This window comes from Acanthochromis polyacanthus, chromosome 9 (assembly GCF_021347895.1).
Source record: "Acanthochromis polyacanthus isolate Apoly-LR-REF ecotype Palm Island chromosome 9, KAUST_Apoly_ChrSc, whole genome shotgun sequence".
Classification (NCBI taxonomy): Eukaryota; Metazoa; Chordata; class Actinopteri; family Pomacentridae; genus Acanthochromis; species Acanthochromis polyacanthus.
Window position 1 is genome coordinate 14,585,455 of NC_067121.1, and position 13,414 is coordinate 14,598,868.

Consider the following 13,414-nt stretch of genomic DNA (forward strand, 5'->3'; position numbering starts at 1 on the left):
GAAATCCATTCACAGTCAGAGCGCCACCTGCTGTCAACAGGCTATGTCATTTTTTACACTTTGATTTATTATTCTTTGTCTCTTGCTCAGATTCACCTCAAATGTGGTGAAATAAACCTTAACATGTTGATGATGATTCACAGTGAAAATGGTGACGTGTCATAAAAAGGTGTGTCTGTGGCGGCGCGGCGAATTTAGATGTCTCGCCATGACGACTAAAATGTTTATATCTCAGCAAATCCTAATCGTATCTGCCCCAAACTTCATGTGCTGGACACCAGGCCCAGTGTGAGGTCATCCACGGTGAAAATTTTGGAAAAACTCATAGCGCCACCTATTGGTAACAAGAAGTTTAGAAATTACATTTGCACACACCATTGCTCCAAACTTTTTCATATCATTCTGAAAATTGGTCAGCTGATTCTTCACCCCCAGACAATACCACAGTGTGAAAATTTTAGCATTTGATAAAATGCTGTTGCCGTGGCAACGCATTGTTTTTGTGACAAACAAAGTACTTTTTGACAGGCTTAGAATGTTCAACAGCTCACCAAAATTTACACACACATCACAGTCGTCTCAAGGAATAACACTGTATGCATCTCAACAGGGCATGTGCTATAGCGTCCCCTGCAGTATGTTTAATAAACAGCCCCGGCAGCACGTTTCACCTACATCCACAAAATTTGGGAGACATATAGAGCACATCAGAACGCACAAAAAAGCCTCTTGGAGTCATCCCCTAAACTCAACAGGAAGTCCGCTATTTTGAATTAAGTGGACAAATTTTCTCTATTTTTTTAAATTTGAGAGCGAACTCCTCCTAGGGTTTAACTGCTAGAGACCTGAAATTTTGCCAGGATATACAACACAATGTTATGATCAAAAGTTATTAAAAGATTCTTCCAGAGTTAAAGGGTGTGGCCATGGCGACCTCCAGAATTTTGATGGTTTGCCATGAAACATCAAGTGCTATCTAACTCTCCTCTGCATGCTCCAGTCTACCTCAGACCTCACATGATTGAACACAGTCCTGTCCTGATCACATTTATAGACTAAAATACATTCACAGCATGAGCCATAGCGCCCCCTACAGCATTTAAAAAATAGCCTCCACAGAGACTTTCACCCAGGACTATGAAATTTGGCATGCAAATGTAGCATGTCAGTGCAAACAAAAAAGTCTCTTGGAATCATTCTCTAAAACCAACAGGAAGTCAGCCATTTTTAATTAAATGTCAGATTTTTGGTGTTTTTGGTCATTTTCAACAATTGATTTCTCACAGGCAATAACTCCAAAACATCTGAATTTGGGAAAATATATAAGACATGTCTTCAGGTTGCATATTTGCGAAAATTGTTCATAAAACTCAAAGGGCGTGGCCATGGCGGGCAGCTGAAGTTTAATGTTACGCCATGAAGCAGGACGTCTTGTGTAAATCCCCTGTACACGCTGCAATCCGCCTCAAACTTTACATGTTTGATCAGAGTCCAGTCCTGATGAGTTTCATAGACCACTATACAGTCACAGACATAGTGCCACCTGGTGGATGGACACAAAGTGCTGCATAAATAGACTGTACATGCTCAAATCTGCCTGAAATTTGACCTGTGTGCTCAGAATCCAGCCTTTGTGACATTCATGGGCCTAAATATACTCTCAGTCGTAGCATTGCCTGGTGGAGATGCTTGGGGTCGCCGACCAGCAAGGATGCGAGGACCCGTTCAACGCTGCTCGCAGCTTTAATTCTTATTAGGGTCAGAGCACCGAGGGTGCCGAGGACAGGCGGTGCAAGGGCACCGACTGTCCAAGGCACCAGCGGTGCCCAGGACCCTATTGAAACCCTAGGGTTTATTATTATTACTATTATTATTATATATTTTTTTTCTCCCGTAAAGTAAATTGGCTTTTTGGCGGCCTTATCTTACTCCAAAACGCGTGAAATTTGGCATGCACATCAGGACTGGCGAAAAATTTGATATTTTATGGGAGTTGCGCATGTGCGTGGCAAAATGGCTCTATAGCGCCACCTGCAAACTTGAAAAAGTAGTCATTAGGCCAACTGCCACAATGTTTCATGTACAGCTACAATATTTGGTGGGCATATGCAGAACATCAGGACACACCAAAAAGTCAATTACAGCCACGCCCTAAACCCAACAGGAAGTCGGCCATCTTCAATTTGCTGTAAATTTTTCAAACTTAATCGCTCCTCGGGAAATGAATTGCCTTTTTGGCGGCCTTATCATTTTCCAAAACGCGTGAAATTTGGCGTGCACATCAGGACTGGCGAAAAATTTGATATTTTATGGGAGTTGCGCATGTGTGTGGCAAAATGGCTCTATAGCGCCACCTGCAAAATTTAAAAGTGGTCATTAGGCTAACTTCCACAATGTTTCATTTACAGCTACAATATTTGGTGGGCATATGCACCACATCAGGACACACCAAAAAGTCAATGACAGCCATGCCCTAAACCCAACAGGAAGTCGGCCATCTTCAATTTGCTGTAATTTGTCAAAATTAATTTCTCCCGGCAAATGAATTGCCTTTTTTGGGGGCCTTATCATGAACCAAAACGCGTGAAATTTGGCGTGCACATCAGGACTGGCGAAAAATTTGATATTTTATGGGAGTTGCGCATATGTGTGGAAAAATGGCTCTATAGCGCCACCTGCAAAATTGAAAAAGTGGTCATTAGGCCAACTTCCACAATGTTTTATTTACAGCTACAATATTTGGTGGGCATATGCACCACATCAGGACACACCAAAAAGTCAATCACAGCCACACCCTAAACCCAACAGGAAGTCGGCCATCTTGAATTTGCTGTACATTTGTCAAAATTTATAGCTCCGAGTGGATAAGTCTGAGAGAACTGAAATTTGGCCAGTACATGCACCAGACCTTTCTGATGAAAAGTTATCAAAAACTCAACCAGAAGCCAAAAGGTGTGGCCATGGCGGAGCCTCAAACAACTGATCCTTCGCCATGAAACAGGAATTGGTGTCTAATTCTTCTCAACATGCTCCAATCTGCCTGAAACTTTACATGTATGATGACAGTCCTGTCCTGATGTCATCCACATAGGGATATTCATTGACAGTCATAGCGCCACCTTGTGGTTTCAGGAAATAGACATCTTTTACACTTTCATGCCCTATTGTTACCCGGTTGATCATATTCACTTCAAATGCAGTGACAACAGCCTAAACACATTGATGATGCATCCCAGTGAAAATGGTGACTTGTCATCAAAGGGCGTGTCTGTGGCGGCCAAACCAATTTCGATGTTTCGCCATGAAAATTTTACGATTCATATCTCAGCTGAACAAGATCCTATCTGCCTCAGACTTCACATGCTGCATACCAGGTCCAGTCTGAACACATCCACACTCATAAATTTTGAAAAAGTCATAGCGCCACCTGTTGGTAATAGTAAGTTTAAGGCCTTATATTTTCAGGTACAATGGCCCCAAACTTGGTGATATCATGCTGGAAATTGGTCAGTCGAGTCTTCACCTCTTGACAATCACACACTGTGAAGGGTGTGACATTTCATGCAACGCTGTTGCCGTAGCAACCAAATATCGCCATGATAAACAAAGCCCTTTCTGACAGGTTAGGAATACTCCAATGCTCACAAAAATTACCACACACATCATCATTGACCCAAGGAACAACACTGTATGCATCTCGGCACTGCACATGCTATAGCGCCCCCTACAGTATTTTTAACAAACAGCCCCCCCAGCACGTTTCACCTACATCCATGAAATTTGGGAGGCTTATAGAGCACATCAGGACGCACAAAAAAGCCTCTTGGAGCCATGTCCTAAACCCAACAGGAAGTCGGCCATCTTGGATTAATTGTGAGATTTTTGATGATTTTTCTCATTTTTCAGAGTTAATACCTCCAAGGGGATAATTCCAGGAGACCTGAAATTTTGTCAGTCCACACAGCAGGACTTGGTGATGAAAAGTTATCAAAAGTTTAACCAGAATCCAAATGGCGTGGCCATGGCGACCATTAGAGTTTTGATGGTTCGCCATGAAACAACAACTGCTGTATAACTCCTCTGCATGCTCCAATCTGCCTCAAACTTTCCATGTGTGATCACAATCCAATCCTGATCACATCTACAGGCCAACAGACACTCTCAGTTGCAGCGCCACCTGTTGGAGGGACAATAAATGCTGTATAACTGGCCTCTACATGATCAAATCAGCCTGAAACTTTTCATGAGTGATCAGAGTCCAGCCCTCATCACATCCACTGTTTGAAATACACTCTGAGTTACACCGCCACCTGGTGGTGGATGGGCAGGAAATGCTGTATAACTAGTCTGAACATGCTCCAATCTGGCTGAAATTTTACGTGTGATTAAACTCTGGTCCAGATGTGATTCAGAGGCCAGCACACACTCTCAGTCACAGTGCCACCTGGTGGACGTGCATGGATTCGCCGACCACCGTGGATGCGAAGACCCGTCCATCGCTGCTTGCAGCTTTAATTTTTTTTTTTTTTCTCCCGTAAAGTAAATTGGCTTTTTGGCGGCCTTATCACACTCCAAAACGCGTGAAATTTGGCGTGCACATCAGGACTGGCGAAAAATTTGATATTTTATGGGAGTTGCGCATGTGTGTGGCAAAATGGCTCTATAGCGCCACCTGCAAACTTGAAAAAGTAGTCATTAGGCCAACTGCCACAATGTTTCATGTGCAGCTACAATATTTGGTGGGCATATGCAGAACATCAGGACACACCAAAAAGTCAATTACAGCCACGCCCTAAACCCAACAGGAAGTCGGCCATCTTCAATTTGTTGTAAATTTTTCAAACTTAATCGCTCCACGGGAAATGAATTGCCTTTTTGGCGGCCTTATCATATTCCAAAACGCGTCAAATTTGGCGTGCACATCAGGACTGGCGAAAAATTTGATATTTTATGGGAGCTGCGCATGTGTGTGGCAAAATGGCTCTATAGCGCCACCTGCAAAATTGAAAAGTGGTCATTAGGCCAACTTCCACAATGTTTCATTTACAGCTACAATATTTGGTGGGCATATGCACCACATCAGGACACACCAAAAAGTCATTGACAGCCACGCCCTAAACCCAACAGGAAGTCGACCATCTTGAATTTGCTGTAAATTTGTCAAAATTAATTTCTCCCGGCAAATGAATTGCCTTTTTGGGGGCCTTATCATCAACCAAAATGCGTGAAATTTGGCGTGCACATCAGGACTGGCGAAAAATTTGATATTTTATGGGAGTTGCACATGTGTGTGGCAAAATGGCTCTATAGCGCCACCTACAAAATTGAAAAAGTGGTCATTAGGCCAACTTCCACAGTGTTTCATTTACAGCTACAATATTTGGTGGGCATATGCACCACATCAGGACACATCAAAAAGTCAATCACAGCCACACCCTAAACCCAACAGGAAGTCGGCCATCTTGAATTTGTTGTAAATGTGTCAAAATTAATAGCTCCTCGTGGATAAGTCTGAGAGAACTGAAATTTGGCCAGTACATGCACCAGACCTTTCTGATGAAAAGTTATCAAAAACTCAACCAGAAGCCAAAAGGTGTGGCCATGGCCGAGCCTCAAAAAACTGATCCTTCGCCATGAAACAGGAATTGGTGTCTAATTCTTCTCAACATGCTCCAATCTGCCTGAAACTTTACATGTATGATGACAGTCCTGTCTTGATGTCATCCACATAGGGATATTCATTGACAGTCATAGCGCCACCTTGTGGTTTCAGGAAATAGACATCTTTTACACTTTCATGCCCTATTGTTACCCGGTTGATCATATTCACTTCAAATGCAGTGACAACAGCCTAAACACATTGATGATGCATCCCAATGAAAATGGTGACTTGTCATCAAAGGGCGTGTCTGTGGCGGCCAAACCAATTTCGATGTTTCGCCATGAAAATTTAACGATTCATATCTCAGCTGAACAAGATCCTATCTGGCCCAAACTTCACATGATGGACACCAGGTCCAGTCTGAATACATCCACACTCATAAATTCTGAAAAAGTCATAGCGCCACCTGTTGGTAATAGTAAGTTTAAGGCCTTATATTTTCAGGTACAATGGCCCCAAACGTGGTGATATCATGCTGGAAATTGGTCAGTCGAGTCTTCACCTCTTGACAATCCCACACTGTCAAGGGTGTGACATTTCATGCAACGCTGTTGCCGTAGCAACCAAATATCGCCATGCAAAACAAAGTGCTGTTTGACAGGTTAGAAATACTCCAATGCTCACTAAAATTACCACACACATCACCATCGACCCAAGGAACGACACCGTATGCATCTCGGCACTGCACATGCTATAGCGCCCCCTACAGTATTTTTAACAAACAGCCCCCCCAGCACGTTTCACCTACATCCATGAAATTTGGGAGGCTTATAGAGCACATCAGGACGCACAAAAAAGCCTCTTGGAGCCATGTCCTAAACCCAACAGGAAGTCAGCCATCTTGGATTAATTGTGAGATTTTTGATGATTTTTCTCATTTTTGAGAGTTAATACCTCCAAGGGGATAATTCCAGGAGACCTGAAATTTTGTCAGTCCACACAGCAGGACTTGGTGATGAAAAGTTATCAAAAGTTTAACCAGAATCCAAATGGTGTGGCCATGGCGACCATTAGAGTTTTGATGCTTCGCCAAGAAACATCAACTGCTGTATAACTCTCCTCTGCATGCTCCAATCTGCCTCAAACTTTCCATGTGTGATCACAATTCAATCCTGATCACATCTACAGGCCAACAGACACTCTCAGTTGCAGCGCCACCTGTTGGATGAACAGTAAATGCTGTATAACTGGCCTCTACATGATCAAATCAGCCTGAAACTTTTCATGAGTGATCAGAGTCCAACCCTCATCACATCCACTGTTTGAAATACACTCTGAGTTACAGCGCCACCTGGTGGTGGATGGGCAGGAAATGCTGTATAACTAGTCTGAACATGCTCCAATCTGGCTGAAATTTTACGTGTGATTAAACTCTGGTCCAGATGTGATTCAGAGGCCGGCACACACTCTCAGTCACAGTGCCACCTGGTGGACGTGCATGGATTCGCCGACCAGCGTGGATGCAAGGACCTGTCCATCGCTGCTTGCAGCTTTAATTGTTTAATTGTTTTACTCTTTCATTGTTGCAGAATTCACTCAAATCATCGATTCTCAGTGGCCAGTTAGAAAGTCAACTCTAGCACATCGGTTTGGCAGACAGTAGTATGGCCATTGAATGGTTTATTTGTTAGGCAGTACATTAGTTCTTCAATAATGTGTACTGTATATTACACTACTAGAACAGAGCACTTGTATGTAGTAGTGTTGAGATTGGGGAAAAAACAAACAAACAGCACTTTTGTTGAATTTACTGCCAAGCGCCTATAAGGAATAAAACCAAATCCTTTTTGTAGTACCATACTGCATTCCATCTTTTTTATTTAATTTCTTTTTTTCTTTGCTTATTTGTGTCATGATCAATCGCAACAAATTGCATCATATCGTATCGGATCGCACTGATTTGAACAAAATGATTATCGCATCGTATCGCATCGCGAAGAGGGTGAATCGTATCGTATCGCATCTCCAGAAAATTCCGCGTATCGTTAAAGTATCGTATTACTGGCAGTGCATCGTGATGCATATCTAATCGTCCTCAGTGCTGAGATTCACACCCCTAATCGTATCGTGAGGGGCTTGCCAATACTCACCCCTAGTGCAGAGCCACTTTTTTACGCTAATGTGCCCAGCATTACACCATCTCTCATTCACATACATCGCCAGGCCCCCTCCCTTCCTCTTACCGCTCTCCCTTACGTCCCGGTCCGCTCTGACTAGATGGAATCCATCCAGAGTTAGTATTGAGTCTGTTCGTTCAGCCATGACTCGGTAAACATCAGGAGGCTCCTCTCCCTATTCTCCCACTGCAGACCGGCCAGCGGCGTCAACTCATCCATCTTGTTTGGGAGAGACCGCACGTTTCGCATTATCATGGATGGAACGGGCGGCTTGTAGTGTCTCCTCTTCTTCTGGCACTTCGCTCCTGCCTGGCATCCTCTCCTCCTCCTACGGAGCTCCGCTGGGATGTCGTCTGGTCTCTCCCACTGCAGCGGCTTGGCTTGGCTCAGCGCCAACAGCTGATCCGAAGTGTAAACCCTGTGGTGGAAGGGGTCGCCAGCTGAGAAATTTAAAAGTTCCGAAATAAAGAGTAGAAAAAGTAGGGGAAGAAAAAGTAGGGGAAGAGCCATTTGTACATCCATTGCTGCACTGTACAAATGCAGTGCCCCAACTTGAAGAATGGACTAAAAAGGATGGAGAAAAACTACAAGAAATATCTAAAAACACCTAGAGTTAACCGGAGCTGCTGTAACTGGCTGCCGCTAGCATGGCGCCATCTTGAAAAAAAAATACATGTACTACATTACTTAATTTATGTGACTGCTTTGACCACTATATCTAGGTTCTTAGAAACTGTAAAATGCATTCCACAAATAAATGATGTACAATGATATGCTACTATATATTAAGGCACTTGCAATAAATGAAGCATTTAAATGAATCAAATATCTAACTACTTCTTCCACCACTGCTATAGTATGCCGTGCAGTTTAGTACCACATATTTTGTATGTGCTATGCAAAAATTGAGTGCCAACTTAATGGTAAAATTGAAGGTGAAGTCATGGTTACATAACTTTGGAACGATTATTTGATAGTGAACTAAAAGCCTCGCGTAGTCCGTAGATGGTTTCACATGTGAAGTAAAGCATCCTTATGAACAGCTTTTCAAACCAGTTTTTACTTCTGATTATAAAGATGTGTACTGAAGACTGCTGTACTATACATTGGCATTTTCATCTTTGATAAAATGCCTCTGATCCAGCAAATACCACATGAAGTATATCTCTTTTATTAATACTAATTGGGTCATTTATGCTGCTAGTTTGTGTGATAGATATTCAGATTACACAGTATCATCTGATTACAATATAATTCCACTACTATATACTGCAAACAAAACATTTGTCATTACTACAAAATTAATAGTTAAGAGAAAGTATTCTTCTGTGCTTACAATCAGTGTTATCAGGTGGTAGAACTAAGACTTAGTATGAATTTATACTGCTGTACTTAAAACACCATCGCATTACACTACTTAAGATAGTGTACAGATAAACAGTTACAATGTTGGAAAGGCAACAAAAAACAACAACTCAGTTTTCTCAGTAATATTAGTCAAAGACTTTTCTAGAAGAAAGTACTCAAAGCATTCCCCTCTTCTATCAACAACAGCACCATCTTGTGTTGCATTTCTGTTGCTGCTCAGAGACTTTTTTCACAGCCCTGCTGCCTGCTGGGAGTCATCCTGCTCACATCTATGTTGTTTTGTGCAAAGATCTCCATGGCTTTCTGGATGGTGGAGTCTGGTAGCGTCCGTGTTCGGCCCAGGATCCAGGCGAAGTCGACATGGAAGAGCCTCAGAATGTCAGTGCAAGAGTACACCAGGGCCGAATTCACATAGTCAGTGGACAGGATCCAGTAGGGGGAGAAGGGAAGGACTATGGTGAACACATGAAGACAGAAAGTGTAAGAAAGCACAAAAGAAGAGCACAAGTAAATTAGTAAAAATTCATGAGCTGCACACAGAAAAGAAGAAGCAAAAGTGTCAGTTAGTCTGAAATGTAACAAATATTTTTTTTCTCACCGTAGGAATAACTTATTCCCATCTTGGCTGGATTCTTCAGATCCTCTATAACTCCACTCCCTTCAATTTTCCTCAGCTCTCCTTTTCTGTTTTATTTCACACAGACAAATTCATCTTGGATTAAGGGTATGCAGACCATGCAAATATTACCTCCTGACTCCATATTTGGACAAACGAATTGCACATAGAACTCACAGTATTTCAGAGCTAACCACTTGAATGGAGTTGTCTGTCTTCAAAGTAAAATTGGTTTCAATGCACCGGCCCTTCTCAAACTGGGCTGGCAGTTTAGCAATTTCAAACCATCTCCCCAAGAACTGTGAGGGCAAAAACACAGAGGAGTTCTAAGACAATTTAGTGCAATGTGAGCAGAGGCTATGGCTAAATCTACATACTTTAACGGATTCTGTAAAATGTATGGGAGATGTCCTATCCAACCTTTTCCGTATCACCGGTGAGATGTAATTAAGCACAAAGTACAGGGTTTAATTTTCCCTCTGGGACAACGACATGGATCTGATCTTATTTCCTCAAGTAATGCTCTTGCAGTTTTGATGTACTTATACTTCACACATGCATTTCTACTTGAAGCTACTTTATGCATTTACTCTATTACATTTATTTAAGAAATTTATTTTCCAGTTACTTTGTGGCTTCAGTTGGTATCAATTAGCCACCAACAACTTAAACAGTGACATTTATACAGTAATAATGATAATTCCATTACACTTGAACCCTGTCCATTTTAGAGTTTACAAACATGAAATAAATATTTAATCAATTGATTTTAACACACTATTATAGGCATGTATGGGAAGCTTCTGATTATATTCAATAAAAGTCTCCAATGAAAACTCATTTTAAATTATTACATTCTATGTTTCACTACTACTACCTTATTACTACAAGCAGTGGTTTGTCGTCTGCATTTTTCCTTTTTAAAATGGTGCCAGAAGTAAAAAAAAAAAAAAAAAAAAAAAAAAGGACATTGTGTTATTCTCCAGCAATTTGTTTAATATATTCCTCACAGACTGGCCTGTCAACAGTACCTGTTTAAGGTTGAAGGCAGGTTGAACAGCTGGTTCTGGACACGGACCCCAGTGGGGAACCTGAGCCCTGATGATGGGGAGGACGAGTGCAAAAACCAGAGCAGAAGATATCTTCATGGTAAAGGTGGCTTGTTGTTACCTGCAAAAAATAAAGCAATAAAATTACACAAATATGACAAATTTTTAGCTCAAAAGATGACTGTGGGAGGGCTAGAAAAAGATCTCACCATATAAGCATTATATCTTTTTTACTAAATTACTTAAGCAAAAAAACAACAAAATTGCTTTACACGAATGAACATTTTACCATTCAAAAATGTCCTAATTGTATTTATGTATATATCAACAGGTATTTTCTCTTACCTCTGGCTCGTTGTGGCTCAGATATGTGTTGTCTCTTCGCAGACTCTGTTATTTGAATTAAAGACGTAGCTCATCATGAGATTTTGCAGTTCCTCGGCTCTGTGTCATCAATGGGCCTCGTTGTGTCTCAGCTTTATTGCAGACATGAAGTAAACTATTAGCAAATTGGAGTCATGCGGGACACACTGGTAGAAAGTTATAAAACAATCTGGATGTTCTCCTGTTCTAAATAGCCAGGAATGTGTTTTTTTTTTAAATTGGATGATATGTCTAACTGGGTTGCAAGTTGCAAAGCTGCATGTTGTCTTTATAGACACAACCAGCAACTTAAAAGCTTTATTGAAAATTAGCTGACCCACCAGTCTGAGAAACAACTTTTTATACTTTGCCCTGGTTATTCAAAGGGTACAAGATAATAAACAAGATAATTTGATTTGATCTGATTTAATGTAACTGAGTAATATTTTAATATCACATTACAGCAGCCTACTAGCACATGTGACAGGTCAGTACTTAACCTTTTCTGCACCCCAAATGACATTAGAAATCATCCTCCTGATCCACCACTTTAGTTTGAAATATATCAGCAACTACTGATTGAATCACAATGATATTGTGTATAAAGGTTGGTGGTCTTCAGAGGAGGACTCCAAAGGTCAACAAATGTTTCAACAAATTACAGATTCAAATGAAATTCTTACACATTATGTTCATCATGTTTTTCTCAAGAACTGAAATCACTTTTGTGACCATAAGATAGCGTTACTTTTGAACTGACAATTCAGTAAGAAAAGATGTTTTACCTTGCTGACATGTTTCGATGGCATTTGCCGTCTTCATCAGAATGTCATCTGACGTGTCTTTTTTATCACGTCGCCAATCTGACAGGTCTGTCATAATCTGTCAGACCGACCACGCCCCCCACCATCCGGTGGCTTTTGGAGTCCCAGGTATGCAAGAGGGTGCAGCTGCTTAAAACAGACTGTAGAAGTTAGAGATTAGTTTTCATACATTTGTCCAGCAGGTGTTAGTAAGTCAGATGTTCATACCTGGAGAGTGATGGACTGATGAGTGGATGAGTGTGTAAAACGTATAATCGTTATACTTAGATGTTAAAGAGAACTTAGTTGGGATTAATCAGTCTGTAAGAGGCAGCAATTTAAAAATGAAGAAACAATTCATCACCTACTTAATGAGAAGAATGAAAACAGTCTAAAGCCAAGCATGCTACCAGTGTTCCAATTTAACTCGTGCTCTTATAGTCTTGTAGTTCCACATATTGTGCTCCAAATGTTGTTGTTTGCAGATTTTCACAGATAGTAGGCCTTTCTGTGTGTCTGCAGTTTGTAATGAAATATTGAAGACCCCACAGATGACCAAGAACAGACCAGTTAATTAATAGGTTTTGAAACAATGTGTGTCAGTTGTGTCAGATGATGGTGCTACATGACATGAAAATGAGTCATGAAAAACTCCTGAATGTGTACAATAAAATTCCACAGCAAATCACCTGATAGTTTTTGAGACTATGAACTTATTCACGAACTGTCATTATGGAGGAAAAATCAACTTCATCCTGGCCACATCTGCTGGTTTCACTTTGTGATTATCACTTTACCACAATATAAGAATTGCACACATATTCAGCCACTCTATTATTGCTATTGTTAGTTTGTTTTTTCCTGATTCTCCTAAAATAATTCATTACACGGTGTTTAAATAAATAATCTGATACATTGTCAGTATCTCGGTCTATAGTCTGGCATTTAAATACCTGAGGTGTCGTGTTGCTGTTAAACACTGAAAACATCCTAAACCAAAAACTGTGAGTTACAAAGACTGTTTAATGCTGTCTTCTTCCAGACAGAGTCCCCTGGCTGAAAACAAGTTTAAATTAAAGAAGAAAAAGATCAAAAGGCTCAATTTCCAGCTAATAAACTTCAGAGAGGAAGGACTGTTAGCTGCACCAGGGACACATCAAAGCAGGTGTAAGCAGAGGCATCGGGTTTTTCCCTGGATGGAAGCAATGAGCTGGACTGGTCAGATGACCAAGGAAAGAACCAACCACACTGGCAAACTTGTTATAAAAGAGAGAGCTCCCCTGTCCCTTCCTGCTCCACTTCCCTCCTACTCCCTCCTCTCCTGCCTGCCCCTTCCTCCTCGCCCCTCTCCCTCCCCTGGGGGGGCCTGAGGCCCTCTGCCACCGGGGGGTCTGGCGTGGGGGCTGGGTGGTCTCTCTGGAGGGGTGGCTCTGGCT

General features: G+C 41.5%; 2 protein-coding genes across 3 annotated transcripts in view; both read right to left on the minus strand.

Moving 5' to 3' along the window:
* The window catches only part of and2 (actinodin2), a 131,168-nt gene extending 122,919 nt beyond the window's left edge, over positions 1–8,249 (minus strand). For both annotated transcript variants that reach the window (XM_051953373.1, XM_051953374.1), the window contains exon 1: positions 7,846–8,249. The gene's annotated coding sequence lies outside the window, so the exon portion shown is untranslated. The remainder of the gene's footprint in view (positions 1–7,845) is intronic.
* A 975-nt stretch (positions 8,250–9,224) lies between these two features.
* On the minus strand, positions 9,225–12,128 carry apoda.1 (apolipoprotein Da, duplicate 1). Its single transcript, XM_022215083.2, has 4 exons — positions 10,795–12,128; positions 9,941–10,062; positions 9,746–9,831; positions 9,225–9,599 (listed from the first exon to the last, which is right to left on the minus strand). Exons 1-4 carry the CDS (start codon positions 10,909–10,911, stop codon positions 9,364–9,366), a joined length of 561 nt encoding a protein of 186 aa, XP_022070775.2. The 5' UTR covers positions 10,912–12,128; the 3' UTR covers positions 9,225–9,363.
* Positions 12,129–13,414: the final 1,286 nt, after the last annotated feature.